Here is a 24,176-nt window from a genome sequence, read left to right on the forward strand (position 1 = left end):
TCTGGTCATGTCATCCATACACCACTGCCTGCTTCAAACTCTTCTTCATTTTTCTGGTCTCAGACCAAATGTCAACATCTAAGGAGGCTTTCCAGGAATGTTCCACCAGTTTCAAGTACAGTGCTATTAGGCTCCATCTAAGGGCCTGAGATAGCCACACCTGATGTTCCATGATAGGAAATGGCCCAAAGTCCCCAGGGAAACTCACCAAGAGTCCAACAACAGTCTGGGCTGGTGATCGGGCTTCCATACCAGCCTGGAGAGTCATGGGGAAGTGTTAACTGCAGCTGAGAATGTGACTGACTAAAAACTCCAAAGGCCTCTGTCCCCTGACTCAGTGTTCTGCTTTGGGCCCAATGGCTGGGCAGGAAAGCATTGGACTAAGAGAGCCATCAAGGTGGAGCCCAAGTGTGGGGCAGAGAAAACGGGCTGTGCAGGATAAGCGCCCGACAGCGACCCCGCGTGGTAGTGACAGGAGCAACAGCCGCGGTAGATGACTGCACAGGAAGACAATGGGCGGTGCGGAATCACTGTTCAACAGCGACACCATGTGGCAGTAGCAGGAACAACAGCCCAATGGACAGAGCCACTCTACAGACCTCTGCCTGACATTAGGAAGCAAGACCCACTCCCTTTGGACTAAGTAAACCCCAATTATTCTTGAGGATTGTTGAATGAGGGATGCCCTCAAAAAGGGACAGTGGGAGTTTCTGCTAAGGAAAGCATGTGGGGGGCTCAAGAAATGAATTAGAGAACTAAAAAGAGGTGATTGTATCTTGGCCACACTGCGTACAGCCAATGAACGAATGAATGGACATAAAACAAGAAGAAACCATACCATCACACAGAATTCCACAGAAAAAACAGGGTTTTTGTTATTTTTCTTTTTTAATGTTGTGTGAAGCACAAAGAGAAATATTGTGATTACAATTGAAATGCAATCCCTGGAGGAAATGTCCATGCAGCCTTAGCCCTTGAAAGAAATTCATAATCCCTAAAATACACACCACACACTTTCCCAAGGAACAAGGTTCCCATGTTTAGATCATTTCTGAATCTGAGTTCAGAGACGTTTGCAAGAGTCTCCGAGTCAAGAGCTAGAGAGGGAAGCCTGGAGGGAGGCAGCCCATGCCCCATGGGGCCTGTCAGGGTTAGGGTGCTGAAAGCCCCTCACCTCCCGATGTGATTGACAGCCCCCAGCACCCATGGGGACTTCAGCTGTAGCGGACATCTGCACCGAACAGGAGGAAATCCTGGGGGAGAGATGAGAAGGCTGTCATCAGCCAGAAGTGTACCCCTCATCTGTGAATATGGGGATGCTGGGTTTTTAGAAGGAAACTCTGGGAGCCTGTCTGTCGGGAAGGAGAGAGTGGTGCCTGTCTGCTGACAGAAAGGCAGGAGTGAGTGGGGCGGGGGGCACCTGGCATCCCACCCCTGGGGTCTGCACATCAGTGGCTGCCAAGGCCCGTGAATCTGTCAGCAGCTTCTCTGCCAGCTGTTTTCTTCTCAGACGTTGAGACCCCTGGGCTGCTGGGAAGGCCTTCACTTGTCATCCCTGCCTCTTGGCAGCTCCAGGGAGCCCTCCTTGCAATCACAGTTGCAAAACCACTTCTCTTTTGCTCCTTCCTGCCCTTCACTCAGAATTTTCAGAAATGAAGGAATTAAATTGTGCCTATGGGGTCATTTTTTAATTTTAAGGATGAACTTGGTAAAATGTAGGGAACATGGGGAATGTGTTTCCTCTGCTCGCTCAGCTATTTCTCTATTGTCTCTTAGCCCTGGTAGTTCTCCCATTAAGTTTAAAGAATCAGGGATTGATGGGATGGATGTGGGGGGTGAGGGAGAGGGAGGAAGCTGGGCAGAGGTTTCCCAGGAGGGCCACCAGGTCATCAGGAAGCCATGGACAGCGGTAAGGAATGTAAGAGTGGGTGATGGTTTCCTTGCAGAGTTATCAGCTTTGTTGGGACACAGTGGGTTTAAGGATGGAGGCACCGAGGAAACCAGCATATGTACACTTTGGGCACGTAGAAGAGACTGGAAGCACGGCCGGGTCACTGGGCGGCACAAAGGTGGCTGTTGAGCCTGAGTTGATGAAAGTGACCAGAGAAAGCAATAGCGGGGGAAGGGCGGAGGCCGGGGCAGGAACCCTGGAGAACTCCCACTGGTAGGGGAAGGAGGAACCAGCAAAGGAGACCAAACAGCCCAGTGAGAGGTGGCTGGAAAACCAGGAGAGGGAATCTTCAAAGCTAAGAGAAGAAAGCATTCCATGGATGGGGGAAATAGAGTCAGAGGCTGTCGGGGGGTCAGGGTGAGGGAAAGGGAAGATGAGGCCTTTATACCCCAGGGCCTAGAAGGATGCTGGATGCAAAGGAAGGCACGTGACACCTACTTGTCAAGTATTTAAGTGCATCCGCCTTATAAAAGAGGCTTTGGGGCCACCACGTGAGTTCCATTTTTACCAAGGGGAGGGTGGGAGTGGTGCAGCCCATGGTTAAAAGCAGGGACCTGGCTTTGACTTTGGACTTCATGTAATGGCCGTGTGGCTTTTCTGAGTCTTAGCCTCTGTTCTCTGTTTAGTAAGAGCGCCCACCCTCTGGGATTATTGAAAGGGTAGAAAGCGCTTGATCCAGAGCTGACATGAAGGGAGGTGGCTATTGTGATGGGAGATTTGGCGAAGGAGAGCTTGGGGACTCACCTGGTGAGGCTGAAGCACCAGGTTGAAGAGCTGGATGGAGGCGGGCAGCGGGAGAGGGAAGCCTTTCTGCAGCTTCTCTGCATTGGAGGTTAAGGTAGAGGTTAAGGTTAAGGTACTTCCTCTGTAGGGAAGAGGGAGGTAGAGGGAGCGGCAAGGATCTGAGACAGACAGCCCAGCCGGCAGGCAGCTCCCCTGGCCTGGCTCTGGGAAGAAACCTGTGAAGAGGCTGCCTGGAATCTCCCACTTTCTCCTCCACCGCGCTCTGAGCACCCAGGACTGGTGAATTCCCGCCCCCTGAGCCCCAAGACCACCCTCCTGAGGGTGCCGGCACTGCGGGTGCACACCCAGCCCGAGTGACAGCCGGAGCGGCTGCTTGCTGGGCTGTGGAGGGCCCCCCGGGGACATGTGATGGATATGCACGTGAAGCCCCTCCATGTTTAGGATGAAACTGGAAACGGGCTGTGGTCCAGCTCCCCCATCCCGCCACATTCTGCTGTGAAACTCTGGAGCATTCTAAACTCCAACCTGGTCCCTCAGGTCATTATGAAGCTGCATTTGTCAAGGTAGGAGGAGAAGCCAGAGGCTATACATAATAATTTGTTGTCTTCATTTACAATTTCTAAGTGTTCTAGTTACACAGCATGGGGGCCACTATTTGTGCCCGTGCCCCTGGCTCTGCAAAGGTCAGGGGTTTCACCAGTGAGTGAGCTGAGTGGAAGCGTTATCCCAGGTTCGCCCTTCTTCCTTGATCCTTCTCTCTCAGAGGTGGAAAAAGACCTAGGGCTCTGGCTTCAGGGCTGGGATCAAATCCCAGTTCCATCTCTCACCTTCTCTGTGACCTGGAACAATCACTTAACTTCTCTGATCTCCCATTTCCTCCTATGAAAACTGGTGCCTTTGCTATCCCCTGTCTCTAGGGGCTGTCTCAAAGGCTGGATGGGCACATAGGAGGAACTCAACCGTTTTTCCCATCCCTTTTCTGGGTCAGATGCCATTTGAGGCTCATTTGAGGGCACCACCTCCAGCTACCACAGCTGGGGCTGGGTATTGGGTGGTTTCAGGACCGAACCCCACCCCCACCCCGCCTCTTCCCCAGGACCGAAAATCAATCCTTTCTCCAAAACTCCTTACTGTTAATCTTGGGAATCACGACAGTGGGCACAACGTAGTTCATGATAGTCTGCAGCAATTCAACCTGGGGGTCACAAGGACGATGGGACACACATCAGGGCACTGTAGCATCAGCTGTCCTCCATCACCCTCCCTCCCACCCAGGGCAACCTCACAGCTGGGAAAACCGCTGAGAGATGGACACAGGGGTGACGCGAAAACTCTGCAGTTCGAACAAGGTCACCAAAGTGACCCCTTTTGCTTTAAAGGTTCCAGATACAAATCACATTCTAGACTGTAGGGGGCAAGGCTGAGGTAAGGAAGGTCGTCACAGAGTATTTAAATGTGAAAAACTTTGCATAAGAAAATGCACCCGCTCAGACACTGTGGGCTAGAGAGCAAACTAGTTCAAACTTTTGGAGGGCTATTCGGCAATGTTCATCCAAAGCCTTAAAAATGTGTGTGCGTGGTGGGCCAGCAAACATGCCTCTAAGGCATTTATCCTAAGGAAATGAAGTAGTGCGATAGATAGAACCAAAACAATAAATTAACAGCAACCTACATGTCCAACAATTGGGGAATCATCTGGGGAACATGGTGGCACTTTGATACTAAGAGATGCTATGCACCTATTAAAAATGATATTGTAGAAATATAATTATCAGCACAAATTTTTCGTGATATATTTTTGAGTAAGAAAAAGCAGGCTAATGTATAACTGATTCACTTTGCTGTACAGCAGAAACTAATACAGCATTGTAAATCAACTATTCTCCAATAAAAATGTAAAAATAAAGAAAAAGTAGGCTACAGAAACCATGTAATTCCATTCTGTTATTAAATATGCATAGAAAAAAGTCAGGAAGGATGTACTCCAAATTATTAATTAAGTGGTGAAAACAAGAATGGTTTTTATTTTTTGTTTGTTTGTTTTGCAAATCTGTAGGTTCTGACTCTTCTATAATGTATATGTTTTGCTTTTGCTATAATTTAAAAAATTCAAAAATAATGTAACACCCTCAAGATGATTGCCTGTAGTGGTGACATTTACACCTTGTAAATATGTACATTTTTGTTTCTAGAACAATTGAGTTTCCTTCCCCAGACTGTAGTTCCCTGGGCTCATCAAATGTGGGTGCCCTTCTTCTCATGAATCTGGGAACTTTAAATTTTTATTTTCTGCGGAAGCAGAAGTTAGTTACCGACTGAGTCCAGGTGCCACCATGAGAGCCTTGGCACCAGTAAATCCATGAAAATACAATGAGGTTGCTTTGGGTCCTTCTGTCTGTTGTACTCTTACGAGATGGAAATGGCTGGCTGGATTTCCATTGGATTTGGAGGGGATGTTGGGACTGATTTCAGGGCTGGGTGGCTTATAAGGCACCCACTCAGCAGAAATCTTGGGGGGCATTTCAGAGATCTAAGGAAATGTTCTCCAGAGGTTTAGCAAGAGGCTCTCTGGAAGATTCGGGCCATGTGCAGTAGAGTGCTGTGGACAGAATTAGCACACTGTGGTTTCTAATGGAAGCCACAAGAGCGATGCTCATTCAGGTCAGCTGTTGAAGTACACTTGACCTGCTATCTACACGGGCAACTCCCCACCAGTGCCAGAGGGTGGTGATGGGGGAGCAGCAGGGGTGAGTCTATTTGATGACAGTCTGTGATTCCGGGTAGTGGAATCATCTACTTGGGCTGGCAAGACACCTGTCATCTCCCTCCCACCTGCCCTACTCAATCTCTAAGTGACTCTGCCATTCATTCGCCCAGCTGCTCAAGCCAAACATCTAGGAGTCATTCTTCATTGCCTTTTCCCCCCACCACACACATCAAATCTCTCACCAAGTTCTAATTCTACTTCCAAAGTGTGTCTCCAATCCACCATCTTTCTCCTTCTCCCTGGCCTAGACCCAGCCTCCATCATCTCTCACATGGGCAAATGCACCTGCCTCCCCAACGATCCACATGGTCTGACTCTCGTCCCCCGTAATCCATTCCCCCCATCCCAGCCAGAGGCATCTTTTATAAAGTATACATCAGATCATGTCACTCCATGCATGAAACGTTCACCAGTTTCTCGCTGCCATTTGAACACAACCTGTTCTAGTCCAGAAAGCTCAGGCGAGCCAGCCCCTGCCTGCCTCTCTACAGCCCCTACTTGCTTTTTCCAGCCACACTGCTTCTCTGCATTCCCCAAACATGCCAAGCTTGTTTCACCACAGAGCCTTTTCTCCTGCTATTCCCTCTGGCTGCAACAGATCTTCACCTTGCAGGCTCCTTCAGCCCAAATATCACCTCCCCAGAGAAGCTTTCCCTGATCACATGGTCTAACCCTTAACCTCCCCCATCACTTTCTACCCCACCTCCACTTAGTTTTTCCTAGCATTGATCTTGACTGAAATGATCTTCTTCATTTCTTATTGTCTGTTTCTCTACTACAATGTAGGCTCTAGAAGAAGTCACTTCTTATCTAATTCATCAGCACATTCCCACACCTGGGGAACAGTGCCTGCCACATAGTAGGTACTCAATAAAGTAATTAACTCGTTTATTCAACAAACATCTGTTGAGCAGATTTTCTGTACCTGACTGTGCACATTTAATCCCATTTAAAACTCACCACACTAACTCAGGTGGAAAGGATTATCCCTGATTTGTGGGGAAGATATGAAGTTCACAGAGGGGAAGGGACTTGCCCAAGGCCCACAATTAGTAAGCTTGGAGCAGCAATTCCAGCTCGGGTCTCTGTGCCCACAAAGCTCCCTGCATCATTACTTCACAGGCAAATTATATGCAAATGAACCAGTGGTCTGTTGAAATGATGCTATGAGCCCAGGTGCCCTCAGGACAGTTATCTCAAGATCAGAGGAAGGAAGGAGCCACCAATGGCCTCAGACTCACCGGGAAGGGGCCAATGTCCGAGTGCTTCAGTTCCAGGAGCAGCCTGTGAGAAGGGGAGGGGGAAGTGGAGACCACCATTAGCCTGACTCATATTAGAGTTCAGTTGCTGGGGAGAAGGGGCCCACTCTGGTAGATGCTGTCTGGTTTTCCCATCCTGTATCCATTCCCCCTTTCTATGGTGACAGCCCCCTGATTTCTCCTTTTGGACAGTCACCCATTCCCTACATTATTAATGCTGGGTTCTGGGGTGGGCTGGCCAAAGGGCAGAGTCTATCTCCCCTGCCACGGTGATTGCTTTAAGGATTGAACTCTAGCCCATGCTGGTCCAATGAGAGTTGGTCCTAGGACTTCTGCTGGAAATATTGGAAGTGAGGTATTCTCTTTTCTCCAGCAAAATTAGGGAGATGCTGGTAACAATTTTTGCCATCACTCGGTGACAGCCTGCTGGGAAATGAAGCCAGCATAAGGGATAGTAAAGCCAAGAGATCAAGAGAGTCAGAGTTGTAAGGATATCATTTGAGCACTTGGATCCACCCTTGCCTGAAACCCTTGGACTTTTCAATTATTTGAGCCAATAAACAATCCCATATTTGCAGACTTTATGGCATCTTAACAATGATCTAGGAAATAGGTAAATAAATGGCTATTTATTGAACCCCTATCATTTGCTATGTTGGTTGCTTTATCCGATTGAATTCCTGTAATACCCAAGAGCCAAGGGCCATCACACTCCCATTTTACAGATGAGGTCCTTGACGCTCAGAGAAGTCAAGCAATCTGCCCAAGGTCACACAGCTAACATTCAGCCAAGTAGAATTTCAAACAGGTCTCCCTGATGTCAAAGCTTTTGTTGTCTCCAGTACCCTACAAAGTTTGAAAACTCTTGCCTATGGACTCCCACCACCCCCATCCCTGCATATTTTAGAAAGTATGTGTTCAGCCATCACCCAGCTCTATTTTCCCCGGCTCCTCTACTTGAGCGGCCCATGGGTGTTTCCAGGAAAATTAAATCCACATGTTTCTAAAGCAGTAACACTTGTCAAAATGACGCCAGGGGAAATAAGCAGCACGTAAACCTCAGGAGCCAAACTCAAGGTTAAGAAGGACAGCTCTGTGCCAGAGAGAAGGCAGAACTGGGGAGGAATGTGGGTCGACTCAATTTAAACAGTGTGAAAGCAATGGAGATGTAGACGCCAGGTTGGAAAGCGGGGGTCACCGCATCGACTCTGTGCGTCTCCCTCACTCTTGACCTCTGTGTATCTGCTTGTCTCTCTCTCCTCTTTCCACCTTTTGTGTCTCTCTGTCTCTCCTGTTAATGTGTCTCTCCATCGCCTGTCTGTCTTGCTCTCACTCTCTCTTTCTCTGCGTCTCTCCCTCCCTTCCCTTGTCTCTCTCTGTCTCTCTGTCTCTTTCTGAGCCTCCCTCATTTCTGATTTTGTTTTCTTTTTCTGTGTGCCCCTCTGTCTTTCTCTTTTCCTCTTGCTTATTGTATCCCTCGAAGTGTTCTAAGCACTGCAACACATATTAATACCTCATTTCACCCTCAAAATGATGCTGTCGGCAAAGAACAGTTATTGGGCTTATTTTACCGGCCAGGGAAACTGACTGAAGTTTGGAGAGTTCAGTGCTTGCCGAAGGTGAGCTGCGCTTCCAAGGCAACAGGCTCAACCTCAGAACCCACATCCCTAACCACAACCTCCTCTGCTGGGATTCCAACCCAGGCACGGATTCCAGAGTCTCCCAGCAGGAGTTGGCTGACGAAGTCCCAAGGAAGGGTGTGAAGAAGTTGAAGTGTTTTCCAAGTGCCAAGGAAGGCCAGGGACGTGGAGTGGCTGGGGGCTGGAGCAGTCATCAGCTGGCCCTGCCCAGCCGTGAGTGGGCCTAGGATGGGGTGGGGGGTGACCTGGGCTGCAGGGCTTTCAGTGCTAAAACTGGGACACCGCAGACAAACCGAGATGGTTGGTCACCCTATACTGTGTGGTCTCAGGTCACTTCATCTCTGAGCATCAGTTTCACAGTCTGCAAAATGCGGATATGGTGCCCACCACGCGCTGTTTGAGGCTTAAATGTCATGGATGAATAGGAAAGCTTGGCACGTTGTAAGGTCATTGCTAGCCCACGGGCACCAAGAACAGATGGGCAGTCCCCTCCTCGCGTGCCCACAGGCCCACTTACTTGTCCAACTTGAGCTCTCCAACAAGCCTGTCTGACCTGGTACCAATATCCACAGAAACGTTCACGTACTGCAAAGAAACAATCCAGGAAGTGAAGGCCCCTGACCCAGGGGCTGCGGACTCTGCGAAGCCTCCAAGACCGGAAGGTAAGCTTCACAAAGGCTCGGCAGAGGATCCCACCTGCGGGACCCACGGAGGAGAGGACTCTTCCTTTTGCAAACCTTGTGCTTGTTGATGAGTCCTGGCCTGTCAACCAATTACCATTTTCTCCCCCTGATTCTGAGACCATTTCAGCGTTCCCAGCCCACTTCCGTGGACTGTGGGAGACACGCTGTGGGGCTGGAATCCAGGCCAGCCCTATTCCCACAGACATTCATTCATTCATTCACACAACGAATGTTTACTGAGTCAGGAAACCAAGATTCCCAACCTCAGCTTTCCTGCCCACTGTCTGTGTGGCCTTGGGCAACGCCCTCAGAACCCACTGAATCTGCAAAGTGGGGAAAATGGGCCTCAGCCTGAGACTGGGCAGACCTGAGTACCTCCTGGTGGGGAGAATCTGGCCCTCGCCTTCAACTGCCAGAGTGGGTAGCACCAAATGTCTGCGGCGTGACAGAGCGATCAAATGAATGAATGCACAAGTCAATCATGGAGTAAATACTTGAATAAGTGAAGGATTAAACTCACAGAGGACAGAATAAAGATATGCATGGGTGAATAAATGATAAAGGAATGAATGAACAAATATACAAATGAATGATCAATTGAACAAAGGTATAAGTAAATGAATAATGGAATAGATGAATGTATGTATGAACCAGCAAAGATATAGTATATTTCAAGATAGCAGTCAAATGAATAATTGAATGAATAAATGAATGAACAAATCCACAAATACATAATTGAATGACCAAAGATACAAGTGAATGAATTGGAAGTAGTACGCATATTTCAAGCCAACGACGGAACGAACAACGGAATGAATGAATGCCGGTAGGAGTCAGAAGCAGTAGGACAGTGGCTCCAGTCTCAGGCCCTGGAAACACACAGTCCAGGTTTGAGTCTGGGCAGGATTCACACTGGTCCCTCTGACTCTGAGGGCCATGCTCTTGGCCCTGTCCAGGGTTCCCCATCTGTTCTCACCCGGGAGCAGCTTACCATCTCAAGCAGGAAGAGGGGGGCCAAAGAGGAGTCTGGGAGGACAGCAACGGCCTGGGTATCCAGGGCAAAGGTGAGGTGAAGGCCGGTGGGGCACACGGCAATGTTCGGTGGGGAGGAGGCCCAGATGAGGAGTTGCATCTTCATGTCAGGGAACATCTTAGCCACCTGCAGCCCCCAGCAGGGACAACCAACAAAAGGGGCAATTTTATTAAAATGTTTCTAAATCCAATCTTGTCCTGGTCCTGCATAAACACCACCAATGTCTTCCCATTGCTTTTGGAATAAATAGTAAAGACTGCATAATTCAGCACTTGGTACCCTGCCAACATCACGCCCCATGCTTCTACCTCTCGCCCTTTAACTCCAGCCACAAGGGACTTCTCTTCCTCAAATATGACCTGCTCTCTTCCCATCTAAAACCCTTTGCACTCTCTGTTCCCTCTCCCTGAATGCTTGTCCTGTATTCTTCCCTAGCTTCGCTCTTTTCCTTCCTTCAAGTCTAGAGAGCAGTGGTGACTTCAAGGGGGAACAGAGGAGAGCTTTGGCAACACCCCCATCTCAGCTAGCATCCAATCCTCCCCCAGGTAAATTCACAGTCTGAGTAAAAAGAATGCTATTGTTATGCAAATGAAGCCTCAAGACAATTCCCCTGGCCCCCTACCAGTCACACCTCCTCTACACCAGTACCTCCTGTATAAAAATTTCTGGAAGTGCCACCACCGAAGAAGCCATTATGGACTGAAACTTTGTGTCTCCCTGCCCCCCCACCATCCCCTGCAAATTCATATACTGAAGCCCTAACCCACAGTGTGGCTGTATTTGGAGGTGGGGCCCTAAGGAAGTAATTAAGATTAAATGAGGTCATCAGACTGGGGCCTGGTCCAACAGGATTACTGTCCTAATAAGAAGAGACACCAGAGCTTTCTTGCTCTTTCTCCATGTGCTCAGAGGAAAGGCCATCTGAGGACACAGCAAGAAGGCAGCCATCTACAAGCCAGGAAGAGAGCCCTCACCAAAAACTGAATCTGCTGGTACCTTGATCTTGAACTTCTTGGCCTCCAAAACTGTGAGAAATAAATTTCTGTTGTTTAAGCCAACTGGTCTGTGGCATTTCCTTATGGCCGCCCAAGCAGACTGAGAGGCCTTCCCCCGCTGCCTTGTCTGAAGTGACCTCATCAACTTCAGCCAATTAGTGTTGGCTTCACTTATCACAGTCTGCATTTTCTTTTTTATTGTTTTGGGTTTCTAACAATAATTTTCTCTCTCCACTGGACTGGAGCTCCAGGAGGGCAGGGATATGGTCTGTTTTGCTAGATGCCCAGCACAGGGCCCCAGAAAGGTGGTGGGCACTCAATGAATATTTGCTGAATGGATGAGCCCTCAGCATCTACCTTCACACCTGATCACGTGGGTGCTTGGGGCCTTTCTCTGTACCGGGGATGGGCTGCACGAAGCTCTTTCCATACTCTCGGGCTGGGTTGCCTCTGGATCTGGAGAGGGGCGCTCTCGGCAGGCCACTCAGCAGAGCCCTGTCCTCCTCAGCACCCCCAGGCCTCCTCACCGAGCTGACTAAAGGGGAGCAGATCCTTTCTCACCTGGGGTAGGAGGGTTCCAAAGGATTTTGTTGTCAGGAGGAACTTGGATTCCTTTGGTAACTGTAGTGAGAGAAGAAGAGAAAAGGATCTTGGAAGATTATGTTATAGATTGGGTGGCAAATTCCATGTGAGGGGTGAGAGGCTGAATATACAAACAGACCATGGCCAGACCACATATGACAATAGAGTGCCGACCCAGAAGGGTCAGGGCATGATCAGTGACTGCCAGCTTCCCTATTTTTTGCATTGATAAAGTCAAATATGCTGCTCAAACCAATCCCATAGGCTGCCCGGCCCGTGCGCACGTTAGCCCACCTCCAGCTTCCCCGCACCGACAACCTCCCTAAGAGCCTACCTGAAGCCCTCCCTTTTTTTCACTACAAAGCTTTCCTGCCCCCTGTCTGCCTTCGATTCTCTGCCAAACGCAAATGATAGAGGTTGACTCCCTTGCCCTGAAGAGTTCTCATTCGGGTGGCTGTTCTTTATTTCCACAGGGGGACATGTGGGGGTCAGCATCCCTTTGGTGCCTCTACAGAGAGGGAGGATGTGGCATCTCTTCAGGGAGCAGCGTAGGAGGAACCCTGTGCGGGTGGTGACCAGGGTGGGATCAGGTTGCCCCTAGACTCTGGAGAAGATGGTCGTTTCCTCATTTTACAGATGGGTAAACTGAGGCCCAGAGCAGGACTCAGCTACACATATACAATGAGGATGATGACGATAACGGTGATGTGATGATAAGGCTGGATTACAGACCAACACATGGCACGTACTCAGTCAACGTTGGCTGTTCCTGTTAGTATTCAGAGGACTTCCTCCGTGCTGATAAACCCATGCTGGGGCTGCACAAGCATTCATATCTCATTTAACCCTCATTACACCCTTTGGAGGAAACAGAGGAAACCGAGCTTCTGAGAGGCTGAATAACCACCTAAGGTCACCCAGCTGGAAAAGAGGGGAGCCGGGATTTGAACTCAGGTCTGGTTGACTCTAGAGTCCAGACCTTGATCTCCCCAACTGTGAACCAAGACTCAGAGCCAGACCGTCTACTGCACTCTGAACCCACCTGGCCTTACCGTGTCATCGCTGAGGGTGAAATGCAGGACTCCAGCCTCTTGATACACGAGCCCGGCCGTGTTGAAAAGATATTCGGAGATGCCCAGGTACACCATGCGGTTGTGGTCGTTGGGAAGGGTCAGCGCCGGCGGGGCAAAGGGAGGGGGCCCGCGGTGGGCCAGCCTGAAAAACTCCCCCTGGGGGTGGAGGCGGCAGAGTGAGCCTGGTCATCCTTCAGGAATTCCAATTCGATGTCTCCATTCCAAGAAAAAATGAGCTAAGGATACCAATCACGTATTCACAGGGGAGAAAGCCATGGCCAGAAACTAACAATAGCATCTCCTCCTGGGGCTACGTTCTAAGTGCTTTTCCCACCAACACGGTGAGGTAGGTGAGATTATACTCATTTTACAGGAAAGGACACTCAGGGAGGTGAAGTGACTCGCCCAGGGTCACTCAGAAGGGTGAGTGGCAGAGTCAGGAACTGAACCTGGGCAGCCAGAGTCCGGCAAGCACACGCCCAACCACGCCGTTGGCTCTGCCTCAACCTCGCAAAGAAGCACAGAAATTCTCCTAAGAGAACAAGGAGGTTCTGTTTGTTTGTTTTCATCTATCAAATTAGCAAAATTTTCAAGAGAGAGGTAAACTGTTTTAAGTGTGTGTGTATTTTAAGCTCATACTACCCAGTTTTTGGTGAAAGCATTCACATGCTGCTGGGGATTATATGTTTATGTTTCTGAAGAGCAATTTGGCAACACGTTGCAAAAACAGATCACTTATTTAGCTAAAGAAACAAGAATGTTGAGTTATAAAAAAGCAAATTGTAGATGGATACATATGTTAGAATGCCATTTATGTACAATTTAAAGGCCTATAAAACATACTATATACACATTATTGACACACACAGGCAAGAAGGACACACAGGGACATCATCCATGTGATTCCCTGGAGGGTAGAGGGTCCCCAAGGGGGCCTCAGCTATTTATTTCTACAATGTTTCATTTCAAAAAAATCAGAGGTGAGTATGACAAAATATGTAACATGTCTGAAATCTGGGTTGTGGGTACGTGAGAAGGTGCAATAGTCTCTGTACTTTGGGATCATTTCATTATTTACAATTAATGACTGTGACACTCATATTATAGAATAAATACCATATGCAACTCTTAAAAATATCAGGTGTAAAAAAAAGACAAAAAAAGAAAACATAAAAGACAAAAATTAAAAAAACAGGTGGACTTATGTACCAAAGAGGAACCGGCTCTAATATATATCATTAGGTGAGAAAAGCAAGTGCAGAACAGTGTGTATTCCTACGTGCAAAGAGATTCTCAGCAAAACTAGATGGGCTTTCACATACATGTATGTGAATGCTTAGAACCAGGGGACCGGAGGGCTAATACCCTCCACGGCTGACAGCCATTACCTCTGGGCAGGAGCCCCGAGTGGGGATAGGGGGCAATAAACAGGACATTCTCATTTGCTAGGGATAAATAGGAATTGTTTTAATCTTTTATTCCATCGTATCACTTAGATTTTTTAAAAACTATACTACTTGGTCCAGCAATTTCACTTCTAGGAAATAGTCAAAGATGGGCAGAGATCCAGCTATAAGGATATTCGAGGCAGCTCTGGTTAAACTTGTGGGAGAAATGGAGAGAGCACAGACACCCCAGGAGGGGGCACTGTCCATGTACCTTACCACAAGCTGTCCACTGAGAGACCCAAGAGCCAGTAAAAGGGCTACGGGAGGACATTTCATTGATAGATGTTCACATTATACTGTTCTGGTTTTAAAAGTTGTAAAACAGAATGTAAAATATGACGTATACATGCATGTGCGTGTATGTACTTCTACGTCTATATATGTGGTTTTTATGTGTATTTGTTTCTGCCTCTGTTACGCATGTCTGTGTGTGTGTGTGTGTGTGTGTGTGTGTGTGTGTGTGTGTGTGTGATTTCTTGTGTCTCAGCAGAGACAAGGATTGGAGGGTTGGGAGACTGTAACTTGTGTGTCAACAGTGCATATCTCTGAGTTGTAATATATTAGGGTAATCTCTCTTTCCTTCTTCCCTTCCTTCCTCCCTTCCTTCCCTCCTATTTATTTCTCTGCTCCTTTGTGTTTTCTACATTTTCTTTTTGACATCAAATGTGTTTTAGAACAAACAAGTAAATAGTAAACAAACAAGCCAATCACCGATTGTGGAGGGACTGAGGTACATCCGGAGGGGATTCAGGGAGTGGGACTTATTCCAGCTGAGGAGGTCCGAGAAGGCTGCTCGGGGAGCGACAACCCAGCCCACATCCACTGGAGGATAAGAAGAAGCCAGTGGGGTAGAGGAGGGCATGGGAAAGAGGGGAGTCCAGGCAGAGGGAATGGACAGGACGAAGGCCCTGAGGTGGGAACTAGCTGGATATGTTGAGGAAGTGCAAGGCCAGTGAGTTTGGTTGGAGGCTGGGGAATGAGGGGGAAAGTGGCATGAAATGAAACTAACTCCATCTATCCATCCATCCATCCATCCATCCATCCAATACATATTTACTGAGCACCTATTATATGCCAAGCATAGTTTTAGGTGCTACACATACAGTAAAGAATAAAGCGGGCTTCCCTGGTGGCACAGTGGTTAAGAATCCGCCTGCCAATGCAGGAGACACAGGTTCGAGCCTTGGCCCGGGAAGATCCCACATGCCGCGGAGCAATTAAGCCCATGTGCCACAACTACTGAGCCTGCGCTCTAGAGCCCACGAGCCACAACTACTGAGCCCGCATGCCACAACTACTGAAGCCCACGTGCCTAGAGCCCGTGCTCTGCAACGAGAGAAGCCACCGCGATGAGAAGCCTGCGCACCGCAATGAAGAATAGCCCCCGCTCGCCGCAGCTAGAGAAAGCCCGTGTGCAGCGACAAAGACCCAAAACAGCCAAAACTAAATAAAAAAAAAGAACAAAGCAATCACAGCCCCTTTTCTTTCATCACATTGAGGGAGACAAGCTTGCGACCGTGTGTACTAAGTGCTGCTGAGAAAAATAAAGCAGGATATAGGGGAAGAGGAGGGCGCTATTTTAGCAACAGTGGTCTGGGAGGGCCTCTTTAGGGAGAAGATATTTGAGCAAAGACTTGAAGGAGGAAAGGGAGAGTTTCTGTGGATATCTGGGCCAGAGCCTCCTGTTTAGAAGGGGCAGCAAGTGTAAAGGCCCTGGGGAGGGAGCAGTCGCAGCATATTTCAGGAATCGCCGGAAGGCCAGTGGGACTGGAACCGGGAGAAGATGAGGAGAGTGGACTGGGGAGAGCAGTGAGGATGGATAGGAAAGGGGTGGAGTCATGAGATCTGTCTCCAAGGATGATGGGGAGTCTGGGGGGGGGAGGTGGTCTGAGGCAAAGGTGTGAGGGTGTATGATTCTTGGTGTAAGTCTTACCTTCAACAGCACATCCAGGTTATCAGCTGTGGCTTTGGGAGGTGCAACTAGAGAGTAATCGATCCCAGCCACGTTGTCTATTTTGGTTGTCACTAGGGGGAAAGAAGATGGACCATGAACTGGCTCCCCATGGCATCTTTGGGGCCTGGGATGCAGGGGCAGCATCCCCTAAAGTTGAATCAAGACCTGCAGTGCTAATTCCATTCCTACCTCCTCCAGGGAGCCCTCCCTGAGGTCTCCTTAAAGGAAAATGAGCCCACACCCCACATTCACAGATATCATCTCTCTCCCTTCTTCCAACAGCCCGGAGACGTGGCTAAAACACAGAGTCAAGGAGCAGAAAGACCTGGGCTTGAATTGAAATCTATGTGACCTTGGACAAGTCCTTTCATTTCTCTGAGGCACATTTTTTCATTTGTAAAATGGGGTACTACTAGTGACCTTGACAATGCCCTGTACATGGTAGGAACTCAAAAGCCAGAAGGGATCATTATTAGCAGTGATAATATCCCAGGCTGAGCCCAGACTGGCTTTAGGTCTGAGTGGTTTCTCTGTTTCCCAGCAGTAATCGAAGAGGATTAAATAAATATTGGTTTCTCCTTTAGCCCTTCCTCCCCATGTTAGTGGGGAATAAACCGAGTCTCAGAAAAGGTAACTAGTCTAAGATGGCAAAGCTGGTGAGTGACAAGGCTGGGACTCGAGCCAAAATCTTTTTCCTGCCTGGTGAGGCCAAACCCTGGACACTGCAACTGCACTGAACACGCCCAGGAGGGGCCCTGTGCCTGGAGGGGCTGGGGCGATGCCTCCGGGAAGGGAATGTATCTGAAATGGACATGTGCCATGTGCCAGCCAAACCAGGCTCCACAGGGAGGCAGCCCAGGCAGCGGTTTGGGGCACAGGCTTGGGATCCTGTTTCTGCTTCTTACTGCCTCTTGACCTCAGGTAAGTCTCGGCTCCTTTCTGAGCCTCCATTTCCTGGTGGTAAAATTGGGACAAAACAGTGATCTCAGTGGGGTGTTAGGAGGCCGAGAGGAAACCATTCTGCTGGGTACATGACACATGGTGAGCACTTGGCCATACGGGTCCTCCCCCACCTACTGCAGCCCTTTGCCATTTACCAAGCATTTGGGGAAAGAGAAGATTGTCCCCATTTTAAAGATATGGAAACTGAGGCCCTGAGAGGGGAAGCGATCAGCCTCAGATCTCAGGCCAGCTGTGTATCTCTGGCTCCAGAGAGCTGCAGGTATTTGTTGTTTGGCCCCTGCAGAGCTGCTTTTCCATTAAACTTCTGGACCTGCCACAAGGACCTGGCCCAATAGGGGATCTGATGCCAATTGCCATTTGAAAATAATCTGTGCTACCCATTCCCACCCAAGCCCAGGCCTGCCTAGGAAAATTGCTAGCTCCATCACAGTCTCCCTGTGTCCCTCACCCCCTCCCCCTTCTACCCCAGCCTCCTTACCTGGCAGTGTCTGGAAATAAGGTTGCAGCTTGGAGGATACGGTACTGGTCACTACCTTGCAGATCTGGGGAGAACAAAAGAACTGATCAGCAAAGTTTTCCTATAGTGGAAAATGTCCTCTGAGAATAATTATCCAGACATGTTTTGCTCTTCTTGAATGTTTCCTTGAAAATCATATAACTACTCAAGTTTCCCTTTTCTCTTTGGCCACCAGGAAGCTCAGAGTTCAACATGTAACTTGGAAATAGTAACTTTATATGACTGTATGACCTGCACATCTGCATTTTATTTCCTACTCTGGCATGGAGCTTTCCTGATGGGTATTTATGTTTTCTATTTTTTAATGTGAAATTTTGTTTGTTTGTTTTTGTTTGCACTCAGACCCTTTGTGGAATGAGGTGGTGAAAAAATGAACAGGAGGTGGTCAGATGCCAGCCTTCCCCTGTGTGTGCTTCTAGGAGCAGGGGGCAGGTCCTCTGCTCAAGCCTGGGTGGGCACCCTCATCTTTGCTTTGTGTGGCCAGAGAAGACTTCCCAGCCGTCCCCCTCCCATAACTCATAGGGGAACAAGCACTGGTCTGAGAAGCCCTGGGTCACATGCTGATTTTGCCACTGAGGAAGTCACTCCATTTCTATGAGAAAAGAGACCCTTATTTTCTCATCTGTAAAATGGAGCGCTGCGGGTTATATTTTCCATTCCATTTGCTCTTCTGGAATGTGGCCCTGTCACACCCATTTAGAGGTGGAGTCTGTGAACTCTCCCCTACAGTCTGGGTGGGCGGGGTGGCTACTTGCTTCTAACCAATAGAAAACAGCGCAAGTGACATTGTGTAACTTCCCAGGTGAGGTCATAAAAGGCTGTGCAGCTTCCACTTTGGTCTCTTGTGATGCTCCCTCTGGAACCCATTGATGAGCTGTGCAAAGCCCCAGCCCCATGGAGGGGACACGGGTAGATGCTCCACTCAACAGCCCCGGCTGAGCCGAGCATCAAGTCTTCCCAGCTCAGGCACCACGGACATGAGAGAAGATCCCACTGGATGACTCTAGCCCCAAGCTTTGGAGCTTTCCCAGATGAGGTACAGACATCATGGAGCAGAGACAAGCTATGCTCGTCCCACTGTGCCTGTTGATTTCCTGATCCACAGAATCCGTGAACATTATCAAATGGTCGTTGCTGGATGACGCTGTATTTGGGGCTATTTGTTTTGAAGCAATAGCTGGGATAGAGGATTAAAATCACAGGCTTCCTTAATTTGACCCATTGGTGCTGATGGGGTAGGTGGTGCAGTAGGTGGCGGTGGTCAGATAAGCCCCGCCTTCACGACGTTGCTCCCCCCACGTCTTGAATGACCTCATTCATCCAACGGAGTCTCTCCAGTCCTTGCATTTCTTGACTGTTGGGCAGCCCCTGGCATGATGGGTCACTGTCTCTGACTGAGGACCCTCCCCGCTCTCCGCCTGGCCTGCTACTTCCTCTTCCTCGGACACCCTGTGAGCTCCTTTTCCCTTGTGAAGATGTTGATCTCCTGGGACTCCCCGCTCCTTCCACCCAGGAGCCCCTCTGGAGCTTGCCATACATGCCCATGGCCCCTGTGGGACATTGTTGGTCCACCCCGGGGGTCCCCTGCGCTTGGCATGACAGCTCCCTACACACCCAGCAACTCTCCCTGCCTGAGGACTTTAATCCCTGGACCTTGCTCCCAAGTGCCAAGGAGTTACAGCAGCCAGAAAGAGGGGTGAGAGTTGATGGATAAATACCCATCTTCCCCACCCCTTTGGGACAGTTCTGAGGTGTGTGCATCTCTGAGCCCCAGCTGTCCAGAGTGGTAGCCCACTCAATAATGTTCCTGTCCCCAGCTCTCTTCCCCACCCCTCGCCTGGGATCCCCGCCCAATCTTTGTCTCAGCCATGCCTGGGGGGACCCTGATTGGGTCCCCCGCTCCACGTTCCCAACCTGCGGCCAGCACCCAGACCTTGGTTTGCAGCCAGACATCTCCCCTGAGCTCCAGCCTGAGAGTCCAGCTGCCTCCTGGACCAAGTCCCTGGATGTCCCACAGGCCCCCAAGGCCAGCACATCTCAACCAAACCCCGACCAAACCCGTCAGGTTCCCACTCCTCCACAGTACTGGTCCCCCTATCTGCCCACAGGGCAGATAGAGCACCTCCACACTTCCCTCCTGCCTTCCCCACTGTCAATCAAGTTATTTTATCTGGGGCGGGGGAGGGAGGAAGGAAAGGAAGGAAGGAGAAATTTTGGTTTTCATGGAGTGTGTTTCTATCACATAAAACTCTGGATGTCCCAAGGAGACTAAGAATGTCACTCTCGGAGAAACCCGTGCCTCTGCTCCAAGTGGCCCAAAGGTGAGAGCAGGCGGTACATCTGGCAGCGAAGGGCCAGCTGGACACCTGGGCTGCCTGCCCTCAGCTACTGCCCTCCAATGCCAGTTACTAATGAGGGCCACCAGGGGGCTCCAAATCACAGCAAATCACACGGCAGCCTGGCGCCTGCCTGTCTGCTGCCACCCTCCTCCGCCCCCACCCCCATCCACACCCTATATAGACCCTTCCTTCCCTCAGACGCCCACTCTTCTCTCTGAATTCCTGGGGAGTGGACTCCCAAACTCATTCCTCGCCATTTCCAGGCCTTCGTAACATCAGGGACACCCTGACACTTCATTTATTCATCCATCCATCCATTCATTCATTCAGGCCCATACTCTCTTCTAAACAATATCTTAGACTAATTAAGAGCTTCACCTCTGAGGTGGGGCAGCATGGGTTTGAAGCCCAGCCCTATCACTTCCTCTATCTGTGTCTCGGTGTTATTATTGTTCAGCTTGGCTGCTCTCAAGGGGTCACTCTTAAGGCGTTAACAAGAAATAATCTGTTTCAATAGTTCTTTACGTTAAATACATGCTAACACTCCCCTCATACTATTACTTAATTACAAAGATGGTTGAGTTATGGTTGAGCCAGGCTGGTGGGGAGCCTTCACTATTTTAGTAATCCTTACAACGGCTTGGTGAAGAAGGTATCAATGTCCCCATTTTACAGATGGTGAAACTGAGGTTTGGAAAAGTCAAGTGATTTGCTCAACATCACACAGCTAAGCCCTGGAGCCAGAATCAAAACCCAGAGACTCTGACTCTAAAACCTGTTTTATAATCTCCTCTGTTATGCATTTTGACCACCAGGCACGGATTTTTTTTTTTTAACTTTTGACAGAATGCCTTCAGATAGATGATCTCATTTGATGGATGTCCCCCTACCCATGTTGTCAGTGCCTTTCACTGGGAGACCAAGGTCTCCCACCTGGAAGACTGCACAAGCCTCCTCAGTGTCCCCGAGACTCCTGGTCTCTCCAGCCGTTCTCACGGCAGCCAAAGAAGCTGTTCTAAAGCACAGATCTGGCCAGGTCACCCCTTTGCCTAAAGCCTTCAATGGCTCCCCATTGCCCTTTGAGAAAACTCAAGCTCACTTGTCTTGGGAGACAGGCTCAGGGGTTTCCTGGAGACTGACAATTTATTAATGGAAAACTAGCCCAAGGAATGGCCCCTTTTCTCAGCTGAAGAGGTTGGCTTGTGTGGGGCGGGGGTTAGGGTGAAGGTAGGCTTGGGAAGCTCTGGTCCGCGTCTGTCTTTCGTACCAGTTCCAGCCTCAGGACATAGTTTGACCACACTCCAGTCTAGCAGCTTCGTCAGCTGCACGTTTTCTGGGTGGGTATCGCTACCAAGGGGGTTCGGGGTTGGGGGATGGGGAAGGAGGCTGGAGGGCTATGAGGAGAGGGGCTCAGTGCAAGACAATGGTAGTTTCTCTGCAGGGAAGAATGATGGGAGAAGAGCAGAGGTGGTCCAAGCATGGGGGAATTTGCCGTGTGTGTGTCACATGACCCTTTCTTAGTTTCTCACTGGATCCCCAAGAAAATTGACATGACTGATTTTTAGAGCTGGACATGTGCTTTCCAAGGGCTGCGGGGGACTGCTGAAGAGGTCTGGGTGAGAGCAGAGATAAACCCACGCACATATGGTCACCTTATCTTTGACAAAGGAGGCAAGAATATACAATAGAGAAAAGACAGCCTCTTCAATAAGTGGTGCTGGGAAAACTGGACAGCTACATGTATAAGAATGAAATTAGAACACTCCCTAACACCATACACAAAAAATAAACTCAAAATGGTTTAAAGACTAAATGTAAGGCCAGACACTATAAAACCTTTAGAGGAAAAAATAGGCAGGACACTCTATGACATAAATCACAGCAAGATCCTTTTTGACCCACCTCCTAGAGTAATGGAAATAAAATAAAAAAGAAACAAGTGGGACCTAATGAAACTTAAAAGCTTTTGCACAGCAAAGGAAACCATAAACAAGACGAAAAGACAGCCCTCAGAATGGGAGAAAATATTTGCAAATGAAGCAGCTGACAAAGGATTAATCTCCAAAATATACAAGCAGCTCATGTAGCTCAATATCAAAAAACCAAACAACCCAATCCAAAAATGGGTGGAAGACCTAAATAGACATTTCTCCAAAGTATATATACAGATTGCCAACAAACACATGAAAAGATTCTCAACATCATTAATCATTAGAGAAATGCAAATCAAAACTACAATGAGGTATCACCTCACACCAGTCAGAATGGCCATCATCAAAAAAATCTAGAAACAACAAATGCTGGAGAGGGTGTGGAGAAAAGGAACCCTCCTGCACTGCTGGTAGGAATGTAAATTGATACAGCCACTATGGAGAGCAGTATGGAGGTTCCTTAAAAAACTAAAAATAGAACTACCATATGACCTAGCAATCCCACTACTGGGCATATACCCTGAGAAAACCATAATTCAAAAAGATAAATGAACCACAATATTCATTGCAGCTCTATTTACAATAGCCAGGACATGGAAGCAACCTAAATGTCCATCGACAGATGAATGGATAAAGATGTGGCACGTATATACAAGGGAACTCAGCCATAAAAAGGAACGAAATTGAGTTATTTGTAGTGAGGTGGATGGACCTAGAGTCTGTCACACAGAGTGAAGTAAGTCAGAAAGAGAAAAACAAATAACACACATATGTGGAATCTAAACAAATGGTGCAGATGAACCCAGCTGCAGGGCAGGAATAAAGACACAGACATAGAGAACGGACTTGAGGACACGGGGCGAAGGGGAAGCTCTGACGAAGTGCGAGAGTAGCACTGACATATATACACTACCAAATGTAAAATGGATGGCTAGTGGGAAGCTGCTTCATAGCACAGGGAGATCAGCTCCGTGCTTTGTGACGACCTAGAGGGGTGGGATAGGGAGGCTGGGAGGGAGGCTTAAGAGGGAGGGGATATGGGGATACATGTATACATATAGCTGATTCACTTTGTTGTACAACAGAAACTAACACAACACTGTAAAGCAATTATACACCAATAAAGATATATATATATAAAAAAAGAGGTCTGGGTGAGAGCAGAAGTGTCCAGCGATGCGTGAGGTATGTGGACACAGAAGGCCCCACCCGCTCTGACAGGAGGTGAGATTCTGAGCCCCTCGTACCTTGCGGTTCATGCTGTTTCGGAGCGAAGACTCGATTTTTTTACGGAAGAGTTGGATCAGCCACCTGGAGATTGACACGTGGGGACATGCATGAGGCTTCCCAGGTGTCCCTGGGATGCATTCGGAAGGCTGCCTCATCTGGGAAGCCTTCCTCCCTTTTCCAAATAAACCTAAACTCCCTCATCCCTGGGCTCCAACTCTGTGCACCCCCATCAGACACTTCTTCCCCTGTGTGCAGTGACCTGTTTCTGAGGTTATTTCTTCAACAGGTGCACGGCTGGACCCCCATCCCATCTCAGCCTCAGTCCTCACCACTCCCTCTCTCTGTACTCCAGCCACACTGCTTTGCCGTATCCTCCTGCGTGCTGTGCTTCCCCTCACCACAGGGCCTTTGCACATGCTGTTCGCTCTGCTTAAAACACCCATTGTCCCCAAGTTAATTAACTCCTACTTATTCTTTTCATCTCAATTGAAATGTCATTTCATCAAAGAAAATGAAATGGCCAGCCCCCAGACTAGGTCAGATCCTCCAGTTCTATGTGTTCATCGTACTTTGTACCTCTTTTTCTCAGTTCTTATTGTGAGCCATTCATTAATGCAATGATTTGATTAATGTTTGTCTTCCCCACGGGCTGGAAGCTTCAAAAGAGCGGGGACTGTGTAGCTAAGACTCTGGGGCCAGCAAGTCCTGGGCTGAATCCCAATCCCTTCTCAATACTCACTAGGGATGAAAACTCAGGTTATTTCCTATTCTTTCTGTGTCTTGTCTCCTCTGAATATGGGGTAATAATTGACGAACTGCACAGAGTCATTGTGTGGATTGAATGAGATAAGGAACATGCTTGAAACAGTGCCAGGCATGCAGTAAGTCTCCAATCGCTGTTAGCAAGGCCAAATTTTTAGTGACCACTGCTATTTCCTGAGCACAATGCGCAAGCCTGGTGCATAGCAGATTCTTAGTCGATATTCGTTGGATGGATGGACAGATGAATGCTTGCAGGCTTGTGGTAAGGATTGTATAACTTGGTGCACTTAAAGTGTTTAGTGCAC

At 48.7% G+C, this 24,176-nt stretch overlaps 1 protein-coding gene across 1 annotated transcript in view; it reads right to left on the minus strand.

Moving 5' to 3' along the window:
• Positions 1–892: 892 nt before the first annotated feature.
• The window catches only part of BPI (bactericidal permeability increasing protein), a 29,656-nt gene continuing 6,372 nt past the window's right edge, over positions 893–24,176 (minus strand). The window contains exons 5-15 of the mRNA XM_029221309.1: positions 23,127–23,190; positions 17,571–17,634; positions 16,109–16,200; positions 12,707–12,883; positions 11,634–11,693; positions 10,036–10,203; positions 8,879–8,946; positions 6,704–6,746; positions 3,827–3,890; positions 2,696–2,772; positions 893–1,253 (exon numbers count right to left, since the gene is read on the minus strand). Coding sequence (XP_029077142.1) covers positions 1,215–1,253; positions 2,696–2,772; positions 3,827–3,890; positions 6,704–6,746; positions 8,879–8,946; positions 10,036–10,203; positions 11,634–11,693; positions 12,707–12,883; positions 16,109–16,200; positions 17,571–17,634; positions 23,127–23,190 — 916 coding nt within the window. The 3' untranslated portion in view covers positions 893–1,214. The remainder of the gene's footprint in view (positions 1,254–2,695; positions 2,773–3,826; positions 3,891–6,703; positions 6,747–8,878; positions 8,947–10,035; positions 10,204–11,633; positions 11,694–12,706; positions 12,884–16,108; positions 16,201–17,570; positions 17,635–23,126; positions 23,191–24,176) is intronic.

The sequence above is a fragment of the Monodon monoceros genome, unplaced genomic scaffold, assembly GCF_005190385.1.
Source record: "Monodon monoceros isolate NGI ecotype Baffin Bay Population unplaced genomic scaffold, NGI_Narwhal_1 Super_Scaffold_13, whole genome shotgun sequence".
NCBI lineage: Eukaryota > Metazoa > Chordata > Mammalia > Artiodactyla > Monodontidae > Monodon > Monodon monoceros.